This window comes from Diospyros lotus, chromosome 12, assembly GCF_014633365.1.
Source record: "Diospyros lotus cultivar Yz01 chromosome 12, ASM1463336v1, whole genome shotgun sequence".
Taxonomy (NCBI): domain Eukaryota; kingdom Viridiplantae; phylum Streptophyta; class Magnoliopsida; order Ericales; family Ebenaceae; genus Diospyros; species Diospyros lotus.
Window position 1 is genome coordinate 7,851,578 of NC_068349.1, and position 22,501 is coordinate 7,874,078.

General features: G+C 35.3%; 1 protein-coding gene across 1 annotated transcript in view; it reads right to left on the reverse strand.

The window, feature by feature from the left end:
- LOC127786835 (disease resistance protein RPM1-like) overlaps window positions 1-22,501 on the reverse strand; it is a 117,221-nt gene extending 94,720 nt beyond the window's left edge. Inside the window, exon 1 of the mRNA XM_052314523.1 lies at window positions 20,399-22,501. Coding sequence (XP_052170483.1) covers window positions 20,399-22,501 — 2,103 coding nt within the window. The remainder of the gene's footprint in view (window positions 1-20,398) is intronic.

The following is a 22,501-nucleotide window of genomic DNA, read 5'->3' on the forward strand; positions in this document are numbered from 1 at the left end:
GTCCTTTGGAGTTAGTTCACTCCGACATATGCGGTCCTATGAATGTGAGGGCACGTCATGGTGCATCATACTTTATTACCTTTATAGACGATTATTCATGTTTCGATTACATGTATTTGATTTCTCACAAGTTAGAAGCTTTAGATTGTTTCAAACGCTTTGTGCATGAGGTTGAAAATTAGATGGAGAAGAGCTTAAAAACTCTTCGAACCGATAGAGGTCATGAATATCTTTCTGATCAGTTTAGAAGTCTATGTGAGGAAAAGGGTATAGTTCGACACCTGACAATTCCAGGCACTCCGTAACAAAATTATGTTACAGAACGCCGGAATAGGACTTTGTTGGAAATGGTTAGATCGATGTTGGCGCAGACGAATCTTGTGACGCCCTAGCTCCACTACTGAGTGCCACCGTAACCTACGATTACAACCCCGGCCTATCTCAAAGGATGGTTATGCCTTACCAACATAAAATATTAAAATAATATTAGGGCCCTGGGTGGGGTCCAAGCTTCGCCATCTTCGACTGTCAAGAACTCGGGTGTAAAATGTATAGGCAACAAAAACTCACCCGATTCTCGTACTTGATTAGGCCCTTAAAATATAAATCCAATTTTCGTAGACAAATAAAATAAATACCAACACGCTCAATAAAGTACTCCAACAATCAAACATATTTAAACATATTTCATACTCTAACCGTAACTGACCGGTACAAGTTCCCAACGAGGGCCCGAATAAGGAGCGGCTCCTAGCAGATTTCTAGGATGACAGCTCCCAAATGGGAGAAGATCTGGGGCCAGTTGTAAGGTCACATGACGAAGACGTCATGTTCTCAAGGGGGGGAGAATATAATACCTTGAGAGCCCGAAGTTAGGTCCAAGAAGGGGCTCTAGAGAAGCTAGTATATATATCGAGGATAGTAAAGAATGAAACAACACCAACTGGATACCTTTTGGACTGAATATGGATAAAGAACTCCCGAGTTAAGCATGTTTGAGCTAGGGTAGCTCAAGGATGGGTGGCCCCTGGGAAGTTCACGTAGGCCCATTAGGATAAGTTGATCTGGTCTTTCCTATCGCTTGATGCGGGATGTTACAAATCTCCCAATTAGTTTCTGGGGAGATGCGTTGTTGACTGCAGCCTACATTCTTAACTGTGTTCCAAGCAAGTTCGTGCCATCTGCCTCTTATGAGTTATGGAGTGGTAAAAGGCCAAACTTGGATCACTTGCGGCCTTGGGGGTTAGTTGGATATGTTCATAGCACATCCCACAAATATGGCAAACTTGGACCGAGAGCCAACAAGAAGGTGTTCATTCGGTATCCTACGAGTTCAAAAGGATATGTCATGTATGGTGAACATCCTAGTGGGGGTTTGACTGAGATAGAATCTCGGGATATAAAGTTTCTTGAGGATGAGTTCCTAAGAATTGGTGAGATTGATAAGGACTCCCAATTGTATGAGTTACAAAAGGAAGTGCCTTTAGTTAGTGGGAGAATTCCTGCAGTTACTGGGAGTGAACCCATAGGCAGTACTTTGGAGACTCAAATAATTTGACGCAGCCAACATAGGCTTATCCCTCGTCATCATTTTGATGATATTGAGGGAAGGGTACTTATGTGTGCCATGTCGAATGACACTAAGCTGACTTCTTATGAAGAAGTTTAAACCTCCCCAAACCGAGATCAATGGTTGATCACTATGAAAGAGGAATTGGACTCGATGGATAAGAATAAGATGTGAGAACTTGTCGATCTTCCACCAAATAGAAAGGCGATTAGCAATAAGTGGCTCTTGAAAGTCAAACGCCGAGCTGATGGATTGATCGACAAGTATAAAGCCCGGTTGGTCGCGAAAGGCTACACCCAAATAAAGGGTGTGGATTTCTTGGAGACATTTTCTCCTATGGTGAGATCTAACTCTATTCACGTGATTCTAGCTATTGTTGCTCACTTAAATCTTGAGTTACACCAGATGGATGTTAAGACAACATTTCTCAATAGAGAACTAGACGAGGAGATATACTTGGATCAACCCATTGATTTTGTTACTGAAGGGCAAGAGGGCAAAGTGTTCTGACTTAAACAATCCAATATTATCTCAAGTAGTCGTCTAGGCAATGGTATCTACGGTTTCATAAATTCGTTACCTCCATAGGTTTGACCATGATGGAGGAAGATCATTGTGTGTATGTCCAAAGAACAAGAAATGGTTTCTTGATTTTGTCCTTATATGTAGATGGCATCTTATTGGCTGGAAACAACTTGGAGATGATCAACGCCATTAAGGAATGGCTATCATCTGTCTTTGAGATGAAGGATTTAGGGGAAGCGAGTTTTATCCTCGGAGTTAAGATCTTGAGGGATCGCTCAAGGAGACTTTTGAATTTGTCTCAAGAGAATTGCCTTCGTAAGATCCTTGAACGATTTAATATGGATAACTCAAAGTCTGTTGATACTGTAATTGATAAGGGTTGCACGCCTTGAGTACTAGTCAGTGACCTAAAATAGAGGAAGAAATGAAACTAATGGAAAAGAACTATATGCCAGTGTTGTTGGGAGTCTCATGTACCTAGTGAAGTATACTCGTCCTGATATCTGTTTCGTCGTTGGGCTAGTAAACAGATACCAAAGTAATCTAGGTGAGAAACACTGGAAAGTTGTCAAGAGAATCATGAGGTATCTACGTAGTACTTATGATTATATTCTAGCTTTCAAGGCGGAGATATGAAAGTACGTGGTTACATTGATACTGATTTTGGCAAAGATATAGATGATAGTGTTTCCACATCAGCATATATTTTCACTCTTGGTGGAGGCTCTATTTCTTGGCGAAGCAAGAAGCAAAATTACATTGCTCAATCGACCATGGAAGCAGAGTATGTGGCTAGTTCAGAAGCTGGAAGACATGTATCCTGGCTTAGTGCTTTTCTTCGAGAGCTCGGGGTAACAACTTAGGCTGATGAACTTGTTGAGATTCGTATCGATAACATAGTTGCGATGCAGTTTGCACACGACCTCAAATTCTATGATAGAGGAAAACACACAAGAATAAGATATCACTACATTAGATGATTAATCAGGGACAAGAAAGTGATCTTGAGTTATATTCCTAATGCTGAAATGTGTTGAGCCAATTTGCTTATATTAATTAAGTTTTGATAATTAATAAAAAAAAATTTAATATACAAATTATAGTATTTTTGGTGATTAACAAAAATAGTATTTTTCTTAAATATATTAATTGTAGTACCGAATTATTTTTTATTAATTTATAAAATATTTTTTCATAGCATATGTATTACCAAAAATATTTTAAAATATTTTTCAGATTAATTTATAAAATATTTTCATAGCATATGCATTATCAAAAATATTTTTTTCTATTAAAAATATATTTTTAATATTAATTTATTAAATATTTTTTATAGCATATGTATTATCAAAACTATTATTTTCTATTAAAAATATTTTTAAAAGTATATTTTAAATTAATTTATAAAATATTTTTTTAACTATGTATAACAAAAAGAATTTAATAAAACCAATTACATGCTCCATGGTTTGATCCTAACACCTTAAGGTTGTCCTAACCTTCCCTTACCAACTAATCACCCTCTTGGTTATTTAAGTGCACATATTAATTTTAAGTTATATTAAGTTTTTTTGCTATAATGGTAAGATTTTTTACCATTGGAAAACTGGCTAAAATGTTTATAAATATCCCCCAAGTTCATTTTTTGAGTATCTTAGTGCTTCCATTACATATCCAAAGCATCCGAAAGCTCTCAAACGCTCTCAAGCAAAACATCCAAGAAATACGAGCCTCTCGAAGCATTATTGCATATCTACGTAAAGAGTCACAAAGCAAGAAAAGAAAATTTTTTCAAGTCATCTACGACAAATCCAAATTTCTTCATTTGAGCTTACAAATTTATTTATTTATTTAAATATTATTGTCTTGTATAATTTATTCTTAATTTTTTATTTATGTCTAAGTGTAGATAAATTATTTATAAACATTTAAATTATTATTGATGATTATATAGGTTTCCTAGAACTATTAAAATCTAGGTGAATCTAATTTCCAAAATAAGTTAGGGAGAAAACCTTAGTGTAGTGGTTGCCTAGAACTTGTTGTAATCTAGGTGTGTATCTAGTTTCTAAGGTGAACTAATGTGGAAATCTTTGTGATTTTGATTTAATGGAACGCCAATGATGGTTAGACCTTGGGAGAGTAGATTAGGTGTGTGTGGAAACATCAAACCAATATAAATTGTATAATGCCTCATATTATTTATTCTTGTTATATTTTGTGGTTTGCATTAATTATTAATCTCAAACATAATTATTATATTTATCAAATATATATTCTTAAATAAAATCATTAATCAAGAATATTTATTAAAAGAGAGAAAAATGTTAATTACTCAATTCACCCCTCTTCTTGAGTAGTCATACCCTAAAGGACCAACAAAATGTTGGCTAACCCATTGACAATACCACTTAGCAGGAATTTATTTGAATTCCCCTGTGAGGCGTATGGGATTACATAGAATTTGAATTCTATATTTGATTACTTTTTATGACATTCATATTGATTTATGCTAATGGATATTTGTTATCTTATTTTTGTTTTCATTATATGACATTGTGTTGTTGATATGGAAAACATTGAAATAGTTGCACATGTTCGTGAATGTCTCCAAGCTTGGATCGATCATCTCACACAGACGATCGCCCTGGCACCTATGTGGTGTGCAGGATAAGACAACTTATTCTTAGACTTATGTGATCAGTGTAAGTGCCTTGATACATGAGGGGTATTCAAGATCGTTATTATTTCCTTAGTACGGATAAGATGAGGCTTATTTGAAGAAGTCGAATATGAATCTATTCTGAATTCCATATTAAGGTTGAGAATAGCAAGATGTGAGTACTTATGAGTTGAGTGAGTCAGGCTAGTGCCTATATAGTGACTAGGCCGACATCTGTACGATGTTTTAAGTGTGACATCCTTGATTAATGGAAGCTCCACCATAGCATGCATGTCATACAACATGCTCTTGTCCGATCGCTATAGGGAAGTGACAAGATTGTTCTCTTTGTCACTGCATAGGACCCTATTCACATATGCCTTCTGACTTAAAATTGTTTCATGAAGTTGAGGTTCAATTACACTACTTTAGCATGTCACCCAATTAGCCAGCAAGAAAGCAGCTAGGCGAGCCATGACTGGGCAAGTGGTTGAACCAAGAGATGGATTGCTTCGAATTTTGGGAAAGATAATTTATACCACGTCATGTAAGTTTTGCAATTCATAGTTCGGATGATCATCTGTGTGATGATCATGAGTGCAGGAACTTCGATTGATGATCAAATGCTATTTAGAGTTACTCTCGAGAGATTGGAAGCATTTGATAGATGTGTTATTTATTATCTAAGGCATATATGACATTGCCCTCGTTTATTTCTTTTTGCAGCAGTATTATGTTGGTATTGGTGATTGTTTGATATAGCACTCTTATCATTGTCATCAAGATCGCACCCCCTCGACGTCCTATATGAGAAGATGAGTTGAGCATTATCTCATGTAACTGAGTGTGAGATTATTAGAATTGCAGTTACATTGAAATAAATTTCCTAATAATAAGATAAATATTTAAAATTTAAATTTATTTCAAATTCATCCATATTTGAATTTTAACAATATGATGAGATAAGTGATTGAAATTTGAATTAGATTCAAATTCCTAAAAAGATATGTCTATCAATATCTGCGTGATACGTATAAATAGGCATAAAAATTAATAAAAAATACATGATAATCAGAATCAATTTTTGATCGCTCATATACTGTCTTTCGGCATCATCATTTGAGCTTTGGATTGACAAGGGGTAGATGTACAAAAAAGTTTTTATAGTTTTTTTTCACGAAGGTCGTAAGACAAATCAGATTCAATTTTTCTACTATAGTTCAGATATTTTACATATCGTTTATAATTTTATTAAAAGTTCTACACTTAGACTCGTATTCCTCACTAGGAGAAATCCATTTTTTTTTTTTTTTGGGTGGGGTTATTTAACTAATTGCATAATTAATATAGGAACATGAAAATTGGCTGGTCCGTCCCAAGAACGTGCTTAAGGGCACGCCCATAACGACTTGACTTGTTGCATTGAGTACTGTTTACGCAATGTCCAGACACAAGAAACAAAGCTGTAAAAGCACTGGGACTCGGAGACCAGGCGTTTGCTTGGGATTTTACAAAATTGTCCCATTCAGACGCAACTTCTGTTTTCCTGTTTGTAGCTGTGTACAGGCTACTGTATTTTTAATTTGGCCACTGACTTACCAGCCGATGCAGCCAACTAACATTATCGGCTTCTAAATCATTATTGTTAGAATTTGGATTGAAAATAAATCATAATTAAATTATTAAATAGACAAATAAATGTAGAAATTTAATGTTAAAAATTTAAATTGAAAAAAATCATAAGTAAAAGAATAATATATCACTATGATGATATTGATACAATAATAATAATATAGTTGTAATAATTCTAAAGTATTAGGTACCTATTTATAGATCTATCACTCATCTATAGATATATATATAAAAAAATTTAAATAAATCTATATTCTAATCAGAAGATGAGTCACAAAAAATATAAATTTTTAATTATAAATGTATTCCAATCACAATAAAATTTAACATTCTAATCACAATCAAATTTAAATTCCTAATATAGTCAAATTTGAATTTCGAGTTATAATTATAACAAATTCTACCCTGACACGATTTCTTCTTTTATTTATAATAGTGAGCACACCCCACTTCTTCTTTTGTAGTCCCCATCATTGTCACTATGGCGACGCCCTTTGCCATTGTGATAACAAGCACCACCTATGCCCTTTTCTCTACAACCCTCTTCCTCTCCTCTTACCATTCTCATCCCTTGACAAGCACAACTGCATCTCCCTCTTATCAAGCCACTTGCCATCAATCTCTACATTTCTTTTGATGCATTATTTTAAATACATTCTCTTATTTTTTTGAGTTTAAAATTAATTTTATATTTAATAGAAATAAAAGCACTTTTCATTTTTCTTTAATTTTCTGTAGAAATAGAAATAGGGCCGGCTCAAGCGTTGATGGGGCCCTTAGGCAATAATTAGTTTAGTGGCCTTCTAAAAAATAATAAAAATTCTTAAAATTTTATTTTTTTTTATATTTTGAGATATAACATCGCTAATTAAATTTTTGTATTCTAGTTTACAAAGTAAATCTTTTTCAATTAATAATATAGACAAGAGAAAAAGATCTGAAAATTTAAGAATAAACAAAAAATGTGAAGAGTTTACAGCCAGGTCTGCAAATTAAAAATTCACCGATTTACTTTTATTTTTTTCTTTTATGTCCAAATTAGTGCTAATTCCCCAAATGAAATTTTTGTAGTCCAAAGAATCATTTTATTAAATTATCCTCCTAAACTAATATCACTTCTTGTCTTTTTTTATTATTATTATTATTGTCTTACTAGTTTATATCACATTATTCATTGTTTAACATTAAAAAATAATCTGTAAATTTAGAAAGTTGAGCGTCTCCTCATCTCACTATATATTGTTTAATATTAAAAAATAATCCATGGACATGGGGAGTTAGGAAGTCTTCTCGTTCAAAAGAAATAATAAAATAAACAGAATGTGAATTTAAGAAAAAATCATTATAAAATAAATTAGTAATTTTATATATCAAAACATAAAAAAAAGTAATTAATTATTAATTTTATGACCCCTCCTTCTTGGGGGCCTAGGCATAGGCCTTACTCCCCTATGCTTTCACTAGGCCTAAATGGAACTATAGAAACATAAATAAAAATTAGAGATAAAATATAAAAATTATTTTTCACAAATGAAGAGGCACTTAAGTTCTTTGTACATCTGTAAGTTGTTAAGTAAATATTAAATTTTCTTTTTGCATCTCTGTTGTCATACAAATCTAGAAATGAAAATGTAATTAAGTGATGGCTTCAATAACATGCATTTATTTCATGTTGCAAATGTTGATATTACAAATGGATGCAAAAGTAGTGTACTCTTCTCAGCCAGGTCATGAACGGTTGGATAGGACGCATCTATATATATTCTTATTTGATTCATCTTCTTTTGTAGGGTCACCATTGATTTCGGACAAAGGATAGTCTCTATTTTTATTTTTCGCATTTTGAAATCATATTCATGCTCATGTTTTGAAATCATATTCATTCATTGACCTGGGCATCTATCTCCTATATGTCACTCTTAGAATCTACATCACTAGCTGAAGTTGACTCCTATTTATAGCAACGACAAGAAATTCTACATCACTAGCTGGAGTTTGCGATGGGGGATATGGTCTATCTCAAGTTGAAACACTCTCACTGAAGAGCTCTTTCTCACAAATAGATTTCCAAACTCGATCCTAAATTCTATGGGTCATTTACGATCGTGACTAAGTTTGAGATTGTGGCTTATAAGCTTCAGTTATTTATATTTTACTCTTGTGTTTAGTTTTAATAATAAAAAATAAATTAATTTATACCCTAAGTTATAAGTAAAGTTTATATTTTTCAACAAAAATCATATAGTGTATTTTACAACATGTAATATATAAAATATAAAAGTTTTTACTTTGCATATTATTCAAAATATGTACAAATTTTTATATCTTTTAAATAATTACTATATTTTCATGATAATATTATATATATATATTGATGTAATATTATATTTTACTCGAGTATCAAAAAGACTTACTCGAATAACTGTATATCTCACTAAAGTAATATCGAAAAGTTAATCGAATAATGTTACATTAAATTTCAAAAAATTAATCATTATAAACAATTAAATGTACACTCAAGTATTTTATCTACAAACAAAATTTATAAATTGGATATAATAATTTTATTTAAAATCAATAATAGTTCATAATAGTTATGCCAAAAATTAATAATAATTCATAATAGTGATTCGAAATATTATTAATTTTAAATAGGACTTAATCGATTAATATTTATTCTTAATCGTTTAATGATACAAGTATAGAGATTTATCATTTTGACTTAGATTTATTACTGAGTTAAATATTATAGTTATTTGACTAATGTACCACTTAGTTGATTGACTTTTTCTTGCTTGAATTACTGTTTTGCTAATTATTATAGGGCACAATTCCTAAAAATACATGCAATATTAGATTATTAAAAATATTTCAATTTGGACAAAACATTTTTGTCACTCTTTACGATTTTATAAAAAATAATTTCATCATTGTTAATATTTTCTTACTAAAAAAATTTGTCACTTGTATAAATTATTGACACATAATTTTGTCACTATTGGGATATAGACAAAAATATTTTATCACTATTGAATAAATTTGAAAAATTTGTCTTGTCATTGTTTTTGCATTGTCAAAAAAATATTTGTCACAATATTAAATGATTGACAAAATTATTTGTCATTATAAAATGTGCAACAAAAAATTATTGTCCATTTAGCTAATAAATGACAAAATTTATTTTATTGCATTAAAAATTATGTTAAATAAGTTTTCTCACTATTTAAATTGTGACAAAATATTTTTTCTCACTAGATACACTTTGTTATGATAAAACATATAGCTTGTATCTAAAATTTAGATTTATTGTAACTAAATAGTACCTATTGTGACAAAAATATTTTCTTTTACAACAAAATAATTTGTTATAATAAGTTAGTTAAGTGACAAAATATTGTTTGTCATAATAAAACTGATGACATTGTGACAAAACTCGATTTTGTCACGATATACTTATTAAGATAGGTTTGTTGTGACTAATGTGTGACAAATCAATTTTGTCACAATGTACTTATTGTGACAAGAAGCCTAAATTCTTGTAGTGATTAAATGTACACGCAAGTATTTTATCTACAAACAAAATTTATAAATTGGATATAATAATTTTATTTAAAATCAATAATAATTCATAATAGTGATTAGAATTATTATTAATTTTAAATAGGACTTATTCGATTAATATTTATTTTTAATCATTTAATGATACAAGTATAGAGATTTGTCATTTTGATCTAGATTTACTACTCTATTAATATTATAGTTACTTGACTAATGTATCACTTAGTCGATTAACTTTTTGGTTATTCAAATATTGTTATTACATCATATACTCGAGTAAAACAAGTATATAATCGATTAAACCCTTAAATGTTTAGATATTACTTGATTAAAAGAAAAAATTAGTCAAACACAATATTTGTTAGTTGTTATTAAACAAAACATTTATTTACTCGATTAAAATGATAATTACTCTATTAAACTCATGCATTGGTCGATTAATCTTAAAGTCACAACATATCTCATTATCAACACATTCTATCAATGATATTATTATAATACTCTAAACTTTGATAATTTTATGTTAAATAATATTTTTATAAAATTATGAATAAATTTATTAATTTATTTATAAACAAACCTATTCACGAGTTGTTAACAAGGCAATAATCGAACTGCTCACGACCCTCTAAACAATCCAGCTTGCGAGCCTATAATCAAGCTTGCTCGCGCGCCTTTATTCGTACCGGCTAGCTCAAGCTCGACTCGTTTACAAATCGAGTTTTAAAGTTAGACTTAAACTCTACTCGTTTACCTTAACAAACAAACTCGAACAAGGTTTTAACGAGTCGACTCATTTGCGACCCTATTCTTCTTTACTTCTTCAATCTCTATGTTCTATACTTTCCTAGTTGTCCTATTGCTCCTGCATCAAATTTGCTCTCCTACCAATATTGACAAAGGACTACCAGAATTTTAGGAAAGATTGAAAAAGAAAGGGAAGTAGAAGAAAAAGTAAGAACAAGGGGAGAAAATAGTGCTTAGATAATCAAAGACGTGTTTTTTGAATGCCTCGTATGCCTATTTATTGGAAAAATTCTATCCTAATTACAACATTCTTATGAAATCATTTCCAAGCTATAAAAGATGAAATAACTAAAAGATAATAAGATAAAACCTAAATCAAATATAACTCTAAACTCTAAATGAAAGATAAACTAAAAATATTAATAGAATAAATCAACTAATATCCTATCATACTAATAATCCTTATTCCTTGTCATTTCTGTATATACACACACTAACCAGTTTACTGGAGAGTTACAAAGCTAAAACAACATCAGATAATACAAAATGACAAATATGAAAGAGAACTTTTGGTTCCAATCCTAATGCAGGCTGGAACATTGAAGGTTAGGATAATTCTAGGAATCACTAAACCGGAGGCAACAGACGTCACTCAACGTTGCTAATCGCAGAAAACACTCACACAACCAAGTCGGATGCTTGATATTTAGAAAGACTCACTCACTTCAAGCAAGGAAAGGACTTGCAATATATATATATATATATATACTCCAAAAACTCCCCAGATTTCCATTCACAAAGATATATATAGAGATTACAAAAGATACTCCAAGTTATTTTCCCTAGACACTTATTGCTTTAGGACTTTCCAAAGAAAGCCATATTTCCAAGACAAACAATACACATTCACAAGACATAGAAATCAAAAGGTTTTCAAAGACTAGCACTAGAAAACAAAATAAAATTAAATAGACTTCTCGTCTCCCCAATATGCTCTTGCATCATTCTCTTCCGTTGGAAAAGAAGTCTTCTTGGAATTTGTAACCAAATCTTCCCAAAGCCTTTCATCAAGCTTCTTGAGTCTTGAGCTGACACCCATGCATTTTCACAATGCGTTTTTCCTATCCAATGAACTAGATATTGCGTATAGGTTCCTCGTCGAGTAGTGGTTGAACGAACATCCAAGACATCAATGATTTCTTGATGGGAATTTTCTGGTGAAGCAATCAATTCTTCAAACTTCAAGGAATCACTATCGTTATCTCTATAATAAGCATACAAATCAATGATGATAAAGAGAATTTTCTGGTGAAGCAATCAATTCTTCAAACTTCAAGGAATCACTATCATCATCTCCATAATAAGCATACAAATCACTCATGTTAAAGACTAGGTTGATTGATAACCCTTGTGGCAACTCCAATCGATAAGCATTTGGCCCAAGCTTCTTGATGATTCGACATGGCCCAAACTTCCTTTGCTTGAGCTTGTTATAGGATCTCGCTAGAAATCTCTTCTTGCTAGATAAACCATAACCAAATCACCCTCCTCAAACTCATTATTCCTCCAGTGTGCATCAACCTTAGTTTTGTAATACTTAGAAGCTTCCATTAAGTGCTCTCGAACTTGATCATGAATGCTTTTGATGTGGGCTGCAAACTCCTTCGCATCCATGCTAACCCGAACTTGGTAACTTAATGGCAAAAGATCCATAACTTGATGGGGTTTTCTACCATAAATCACCTCAAATGGAGCATTTTTAGTTGATCGATTGAAAGAACTATTATAGGCAAACTCAGCTTGAGGAATGACGAACTCCCATCTCTTTGGACTATCCCCCGCCAGACTTCTCAATAAATTTTAAGTGATCTGTTCACCACTTCAGTTTGACCGTCTGTTTGAGGATGATAAGCACTAGAAAACTGCAATTGAGTTCCAAAAAGCTTCCAAAGTATCTTCCAAACGTAACTCATAAATCGAACATCACGATATGATGCAATTGATTTCGAAATGCCATGCAAACGAACTATCTCTCGAAAAACTAAGGTAGCATCATGGGAAGCATCAATGGAGTTCTTGCATGGTATAAAGTGAGCCATTTTTGAGAAACGGTCAATAACTAAAAAGATGCAATCATACCTATGTTGTGTTCTTGGCAAGCCTATAACAAAGTCCATTGAAATATCCTCCCAATGAGCATTAGGGATAGGAAGTGGTTGGTATAAACCTGTATTTTGCACTCCTCCTTTGGCCTTTTGACACACTAAGCATCTTTTCACAAAACGAGCAACATTCCGCTTCAAGGACGGCCAAAAATAGCATTCTTTAACTAGCAGTTCAGTTTTGTCCCTTCTGAAATTCCCACCAAGTCCACCACCATGCAACTCTTGAATGATAAAAAGCCTCAATGATCCCTCTGAAACACACAACTGATTTGCCCTAAAAGGATACCCATTCATGAGCAAATAGTCTTGGCTTTTTCCATCACTTAACTCTTGCAAAACCTTTGAAAAGAAAGCATTCGCTACATAGTATTCTGATAAGAGATCAAAGCCAACAATTTCGAAAGAGAGTGGAGTCAGCAAGCTATATCTTCTACTCAAAGCATTAGCAACCTTGTTAGAGGAACCTGCTTTGTGATTTAGAACAAAACTGAATTTTTTCATGTAAGATACCCACCCAACATGTCGAGAATTTAGCTTCTTTTGTGCCTTGAGAAATCTTAGAGCTTCATGGTCTGAATAAAGAAGAAATTCCACACCAAAGAGGTACTCTTCCCAATGTCGCAAGGCTTGCACAATCACATACAACTCATTGTCATAAGTTGAATACCTTTTCTTGGCATTACTTAATTTCTCATTGAAATAAGCAATTAGCCTCCCTTCTTGCATTAGGGCAGCACCTATACCCACATTTGAAGCATCAGACTCAACTTGGAACATTTTTGAAAAGTTGGGCAGAGCTAGCACTAGAGCTTCCACAAGCTTTTCCTTCAAAAGTTGAAAACTCCTTTGTGCTTCCTTAGTTCACTGAAACTCATTGCTTTTCAAGACATCCATCATAGGAGCAACAAAGGTGCTGAAGTTTTTTATGAAACGTTGATAAAAAGAAACCAAGCCATGAAAACTTTGCACTTCCTTAAAACTTCTTGGGGTTGGCCCAATCAAGAATCGCCTTTACCTCTTTCTCATCTGTAAGAACCCATATTTCGTAAGGTTGCCACGTAATTTAGGCAAGTTTAGAATACTGAAAAAATTAGCTTAATAGCAGTTATAAGTACCGAATCAACTACAAGGAGTGTCTCGCAGTGAAATTATCTAAAGAAAATAACATGGTCTCGACGAGCGTTTCGAGATAGGATTTATGGTATCGAAAAAAATTAAATCGGGAACAGTTTTCGATACAACTAAAATACAACTGTTATTTAAGCTGTAAAATCGAATTGTCGTAGAAAACTGTCGAAAAATCAATGAAACCCTAGAGGGGCTCCAGTTTTGTGTAATGAGCAACCCTTCAGTGGTTTGGAGATGAAACAATAGCCCGATGAAGACACTGGGGAAAAATCGTCATAATCAAGTAGCCTTGAATTATTAATTTTGCGTTTTTGGTATTGAAATGCAAATTAATTTGATGTTTGAGGGTACAATTGCTATTAGGGAATTGCCCAAGTGATATTATGAGAAAATTGGGGTTTAATACATAATTTCTTATATTTATTAATGTAATATATGGTATATATAGTATATATATATATATTTCGAGTGTGCGTGCGTGCGTGGATGGCAGCCATCCCTCTGCAACTTGCCATACCTTACAACTCCGAGCCATGCCCTATGAGATTTATGGGAGATTTTACACGCAATGAGGTATGGCCTCAGTGAGGTGAGGAAGTAGTCGAGCGCCTATAAATAGAGATGAGAGTTGAGAAGCAAAGGGTAAGCCATGGCCGAAGTTGCAGAGAGCGAGCGCGGGCGAGCAAATGGCCGAGGTGATCGAGGAGAAGCTGGAAAAAGATCGGGAGAAAGATCGAGAGGGAGCCGGGAGCTCACATCAACAACCGGAAGCAACTGCAACGGACGGGCAGCCACCATGACCGCAAGCTGCGACCATGGCAGCGCATGCGGAGGTCGGCCAATAGTTGGGGCGAGGTTCAACAAGCTCAGGCGATGTTCAGCGAGATTGGGTGGGCTCGGTGGAGGTTGGAGCAACAATCGGCGAGGTCGAATACGGCCAAAGTTGGTCGCACAGTTGCAGACGGCCATGGCAGTTGCAGGGAAGCTGGAAGAAAGAAGGAGAAGAAGGAAGAAGAAGAGAAGAAAAAAAAAAAAAAAGAAAGAAGAAAATATAAGAATGGTGCGCGCAGGAGTTGTAGGGGAGGAAGAAGAAGAAAGAGGGAAGAAAAAAAGAAAAGAAAAGAAAAGAAAAAGAAAGAAAAGTAAAGAAATAGAGAAAAATAGAAAAAAATAGAGAAAATTTTTGGAAAAATCCCAAAAAAACAGGATTTGGGTATTTATTAATATTCCAGAGATTTTGGGCAAGAAAATGGTTTGGGTACGCGTTTCGAGAATATGACACGCATACCAAGGAAGCTGGAGAGGCTAAGTCAAGGTAAGTAAAATTTCTTAAAAAATTCTAGAAATTCAATAATATTATTTTATGAATTTTCATAGTGAAATATTTGAGAAAATATTTGAGAAATATTTAATTTGAATTTATTGAAGAAAAATAGAAAGAAATAGAGAGAAAAATAAAGAAAATACAAAAAATTATGAAAAAATAGGTTTTAATACTTATTTAAATAAATATGGTGATTAAGATATTTTGAGGCTTAAGTTGAAGTGACTGATACGAATTTTGAGGTTGGCACGCAAATTGAGGTGATGCACGAATTTCGAGACATGACGTGAATATCGAGATAGATCAATAAGCTTGAAAATGTAAGTGGTACTTCCCAACTGGGTTTAGTTTTATGGAAAATAGTTCGTTGTAGGTGATTTATGTTTCAAACCCCGATCCTCGGGGATACTTTCATCATATTGATATGCTCTGATATGTATCCATCACATAAACTACATACATGTCATGCTATGATATGCATATGTACACGTTGATATCATTGATCACGCACATTGAGGCCGTAAGGAGTACGAACTGGCACAGCTGCTTTACCAAGGGTGTACCCATACACCCCGACTTCGAAAGAGATGGCCGCAAAAATCGTGAGCAGTATGAAGGGTGCAATTGACCCTTATGATGAGTAAGAAATTGTATTCATGCACGAAATATGTTTTATGTACCCTTACTTAGATAATTCATCATCTAACTTGGGCTTTGCCCTTGAAATATTAAAACTTTTCAGATGTAGATTGTAGCAGATACGAGGATGAATAAGGCATGAAATGACACTTAATAGAGTGCATGAGAAATGAAATGTATGTTATGTAGCCCGTGTATTTAAGTTCTACTACTTTAAATTCTGAACGTTTTAAGGAATGCTAATGTATAATCTTATTTAGGGTTAATGTTAGTTGAGAACTTAAGCTATGTATTAAGTTATGTTGAGGAACGATGATCTGATTTAATGATCAATGTTAAGATATCAGGTTCGATCCTTGCTTCCGCATTTGATGTGTATAATGATTCTCTTTCGAGATAAATGAATGGGAGTTATGGGACAGATTAGAGGAACGATGTGGTTTAGGATTAGTTTGAAAGGAAAAAAAAAATTATTGTCCTAGAATTGTCCCAAGTTATAATGCGCCTGAAAAGCGGGGCGTTACATCATCCATTTACATCCCCTCTACATTCACAATATAACCTAGAAATACAACTCGATCAGTGATAAAGGAACACTTATTCAGGTTAATATAGAGCTAGTTGTCATGCAAGACTTTGAACACATTTCATAGAAGCTCCACATGCTTAATTCTATCCTGGCTATACACTAAAATGTCGTTAAAGTAAACAACAACATATTTTCTCAAAAAATCCTTCAAAAATTGAGTCATCAACCTCATAAAATTGCTTGTGGTGTTAAAAAGCCCAAATGACATGACTAGCCATTCATACAAGCCATTCTTTATTTTAAAAGTTGTTTTCCATTCATCTCCTAATTTAATTCGAATTTGATGGTATCCACTCCTAAGATCAATTTTAGAAAATATCTTTGCCCGACAAAGCATATCAAACATGTCCTCGAGTCGGGGGATCGAGAACCGATACTTCATTTTTATCTTGTTTATTGCCCTACTATCAATACACATCCTCCAAGTTCCATCCTTTCTTGGTGTTAGAAGGGCTGGTACAGCGCATGGACTTAATGACTCCCTAATCAGTCCCTTTTTTAGCAATTCTTCAACTTGTCTTTTCAATTCAACATGTTTATTAGGTGACATTCTATAACGAAGCAAGTTAGGAAGGATTGCACCTGGTATGAAATCAATTTGATGTTGAATATCACGAAGAGGAGGCAAGCGAGCAAGTAATTCATCCTGAACTAAACTTTTAAATTTATGGAATAAACTTGAAACTTATTCAGGAACATCTCTAGCATCTTCCTCTACAACCATCAAAGCATATGCCACTTTTTCTTTACTAAAAACTTGTTCGAAAGCTCTATAGGACAGCAAGCTAACCGGGCCTTGATCATGAGATGCCACACTTGTGGGGACATCCTTCAAAGGGTTCAACACAAATGTTACCCCTCCATTGTTAACTGTGTAGATGTTCTTCCTTCCGTCATGTTGAGCACATCAATAATATTGCCACGGTCTCCCAAGGAGTAAGTGACAAGCGTCCATAGGAAGGATGTCAAAATAGAGCTTGTCTTCGTACTTTCCAATGGAGAATTTCACCTGGCATCTTTGTGTTACCAAAACCTCTCCTCCTTTCTGGAACCATGACACCTTGTACAGTTTAGGATGCTACTCACATGGAAGTTTTAGCTTTTCAACCTGTTGGTTATGATCTGGACTCTCTTAGACACACACTACTTTCTTATGATCAACTCTCAAGAACAAGAAAAACAAAACACTGTTAATCAAGAATTCTCTTCTTATTATTGTATAAAATGTAAGACCCTTATATAGGGATATTACATGCAGATTACATGTGAAAATCATAACAAACTAGAATATTATTAACAAACTAAGTTGTGCCCTTAAGAATAGGTCATCAACTGACCTACTCCTACAAACAATGACATTATTATTCCATCACTCCTGCTGACTCGGTCACATAGTAGACTTGGTTTGCTAACTCCAACACGACCATCGTCTTGGACACCATATTTTCTACACTTCCAAAATCAACCCTCAAGATACATTTTTTTTCATTGGTCAAGCAATAAGTTCGGAAGATGTTATGCTTGAGCCATTTATCATCTTCTTGAACAGTCATTACACATCAAATCACAAGACTTTCAGCATCGCAATCAGGTTCACAATACTCATTTTCAATTCCATTTTCAGGCTCTTCATCATAAATAGGCCCTTCTTCTTCTTGCCCTTCTTGAACAACATTCACCTCGGTTTTCTTGGAAGGACATTCATATGCACGATGACCAGCTTCACCACACCTGAAACACTTGAAACCTAAAGATCCATTCTTACCAAGGTCTTTTTTTCCTCCTCCAGCATGTGGGTTTGGACACTCAGAGTTGGATGCTGAATTTTTTTTTACTAGGGATCACTATCTTTGCTTTCAAGGCTTTACTGCTATCACATTTTCCGAAAAAGGCCTATTAAACTTTTTCCTCTGCTTTAAGTGCCATTTGATATGCCTCTTCAAGAGAATGGATGGGATACATCATTAACTCCCCTTGAAGATTGAGTTTTAAGCCATTTGTGTATCTCGCAACAAGATGATCATTTGTTTGTGTAACATTAATCCGACTCAACAACTTAGAGAATTGCTCTGTGTAATCAGCCACAGATTGTTCATTGCAATAGCGAACACGATGGAACTTCTGGTACAAGGACTGAGAGTAATCTAGCAGAAGAAATTTCTCATCCAACTTTAACTTCATCTCTGCCCATGTGTGAACTCTTGGGACTCCTCGTCTATCTCGACTTCGTTGATATTGCTGCCTCCAAACCAAAGCATGGCCGTTTAATTTTGTAGTGACAAACTGCACATTTCTTTCTTCTATCAAGTTTTTCCATTCAAATAATGCTTCTAAAGACGCAATCTAGTCACAATATTTATCAGGATCTAACTTTCCTTCGAAGTTCGACATGTGAACTTGGATACTTCTATCTGTCCCTTCAAAAACTCTTACTAATCGTTCCATGGCCCAACGATCACCAAAAACTGCTTCTAAATTTTGTAGTGACTTCTTTGATTTCGTGCAGGGGAATTTTGCATCCTTTGGAGAATCTCAGTCATCGTTTCTTGAAGCATTTGATTAGACCATCTCAATTCAGTGACCTCGTCACGTAAAGTGACATCCTTAACATTTTGTCGCCGCCTAGGAGGCATAATCACTTAAACAAATAAAAATCACCCAAAATCTAGATTTTCTTCTGATACCAATTTGATGCAGGCCGAAACCTGAAAGGTTAGGATAATTCCATAAATCACTTGACCAGAGGCAACGAACATCACTCGACATTACTAATCGTGGAAGACACTCACACGACCAAGCCACACGCTTGATATTTAGAACGACTCACTCACTTCAAGCAAGGAGAGGACCTGCAATGTATACATATATATTCTCCAAAAACTTCCTAGATTTTCATTGACAAAGATATATATAGAGATTACAAAAGACACTCTTAGTTATTTTCCCTAGACACTTATTGCTTTAGGACTTTCCAAAACAAGCCATATTTCCAAGACAAACAACACACCTTCACAAGGCATAGAAATCAAAAGGTTTTCAAAGACTAACATCATAAAACAAACTAAAATTAAATAGACTTCTCGTCTCCCCAGTATGCTCCTGTATCAAACCCTAGGAGAAAAATCTGAGGCACTATTAGATTTGGAAATGTCAACATACGGGTAACTTTGAAACTTTATACTGACAGAAAAATTCGGTTCCAGTGGTCGCCACGCCGAAAGGTAATATCAACTTCTGAGATATCCTTGATTTTCAGGTAATCATCATCTTGTCTGCCTAGGAGCCTCTGAATCAGTTTATTTTGCATTTCTGAAAAAGCAAGTGACTTCAGATTGATGAGGAACTCGATGCCTGCTGGGACATTCTCCAGCAATTCACAGTGGATAATCTTGAGACCTTCGAGCTGTGGCATTGCCCCCTGTTCCACTGTCACCCTCCTCAGCTGCTTCAAGTCATGGAGATGCAATACCTTAAGTGCTTGGAACCCTCCAGCCGTGAAATGCAGCTCTCCACCATCATAAGCCTCGCGAAGTTGAAGCTCCACTAGATTTGGTAGAGCTTGAAGAGGCTCAAGCGGATTCAATCTTAGCCTACTCCACCTCAGCCGCAGTTTCACAAGGTTATCCATCGAAGATATCCACGGCGGTAGCTTCTCCAAGTTTCCTTGCAGCCATATCCGCTGAAGGTATGGCGGAGGAGAAGACATGGACTGGAGGTCAAGGATCACACGCTCCTCTATTGAACTCAAATCTAATGACCGAAGGTTCTTTAGGTTTTCGATGGAAGAGCACAGTGCCACCCCATCTTCTCTCCTCAATTTGGTAATGCCCAACTTTGTGAGTTGGGTTAACTTTCCTACCTCATTCAATATATCACTACTTTGATCTGCTTCAACAAAGCAGAGCTTTTGCAAAGATGGCAGGTTCCCCATTCCCATTGGTGCCTTGAAACCCCAAGTGGAGTGAAATGGTGAAGATGTTCTTTTGTTGTAACGATACACCAAAAGATGGCGTAATTTTTTGAGCTTTCGGATTTCAACAGGCAATTCAGTCACATCAGCATGCTTGAGATCCAATGTCTCCAGGTCAAGAAGCCCCCCAATAGAGCGTGGAATTTCTTTCACCCTTGTTGCTCTCAAGCTTATATATCTTAAAAGGTATAACTTCAAGATTTCTTCTGGAAAAATCTGCAGGTGTGCACTCTGCAAATCTACTACTTTGAGCAGCCTGAGACTGCCGGCAAGCAATCTAGAGATGGGTGATTTAGGTGGCAGGTCTCTTACCCTGAACATGAACAGAGAACGAAGTTGGGAGTCCTTCCTGCTTTCTTTCACTTCTCTACACGTTCCATGAATTGACAAACGCCGGAGTTTTTCAGGCCATGGTGCATTGTTTTTATTGGCTATGGCTACAAAATTTAGTTCTCTAGACTTTGAAAGAGCAATTTCTCGCAGAAGGTCATGGACTCGGCATGCGCTAACCCTTCCATTTCTAGTTGTTTTGGCTATTTGGACTAGGCTTCTATCAACAAGCTCATTGAGGTAATCCTCAGCTATTTCTTCTGGCATTTGCCCTTCTCTTCTTTCAACAAATCCTTCTGCCATCCATAATCTGATCAATTTCATACGTTTAATGAAACAATTCTCAGGGAAAATGCTCAAGTAAAGGAAACACACTTTCAAGTAACTTGGCAAATGATCATAACTGAGCAACAGTATTTGCTTCATACTCTCGAGCTTTCTGTTTCCTTCGATATGAGCACCAGGGCTGCGGTTAACTTTCTCCCATTCATCTATTTTACCCTTCTCTTTAGTTGCCAGAAGGCCCCCAATTGCCACAATTGCAAGGGGCAAGCCTTCACATCTTCCTAGGATTTCTCGAGAAAGTTCCTCCAAGTGTGGAGGACTAGAGTCTGCTCTGAACGCCTTTCTGCAAAACAATCTCCAAGACAAATCCTCAGTCAAGGGTGTCAGATTATATATCTGATCATCAAATCTTGTCCGGGCAGTACGAGCTATGTCAGCATGTCGGGTCGTGACCATCACTCGGCTCCCAAATTGAGAGTTAGGGAATGCATATGTTAGAGCTTCCCATGCATCTATATCCCATATATCATCCAAAACAATTACATACCTCTTTTGATTCAAGAATTCGTTGATTTTCATTTTCAGGCCTTCTATTTTCATGCTATTAACTTCTTGGGGGATTCCTTGCTTGATTTGTCCGAACAGTTGTTGAATTATGCCTTTCAGGATCTCTTCCGTCATGAATGACTGTGTAATTGTGATCCAAACTTGGATCTCAAAATGCTTTTTCACTATTGCATCATCGTAAACCTTTCTTACCAGGGTGGTTTTCCCTATCCCCCCCATTCCAACCACTGAGATTACCCTGAGTCCAGGCTCACCCTTCAAAAGGTACTCTTTCAGCTGCCCCTTGGGCTTGCCTATTCCTACTAACCCGGCTTCCTCTACAAGAAGAGCATCCGCTCGGCAACCGTGCCATGATCTTCTGTTAGAACTAAAGGTGGATGAGGTCGAGCCTGCCTCCGGTGTAAGTCTGCGACGGTATGTCTTGTGCTCCTTTATGTTTTTGACTCTTTCTTTGATGTCTTTCAGTTTTCTATCAATTTCGTGGCTAGCCTTCAAGTTCAGGATGCAATGAAAAGCTTTGAGGATAAAGCCACAGATCCCCTCCCTGTCAGGGTACACTGGATGAAGCTTGAACTCGTCGAGGACGTCTTCCATATCGTAAACAACATCGCGCATTTGCTTAACCCATACATCAATTTCTTGATCGCTCTCTCTGTCTGTATCTGCATCCCGTAGAAAAGCCCTCATCCTATCCAATTCATCCGTGATGTACCGAACTTCTCCCCCCGCATCGCTGAATCGGTTCAAGGCTCCGCTCCGCAAAAGTGCAACTAGGTTGTTGAGTAGAAAGTTGACTACACTTTCTGCCAT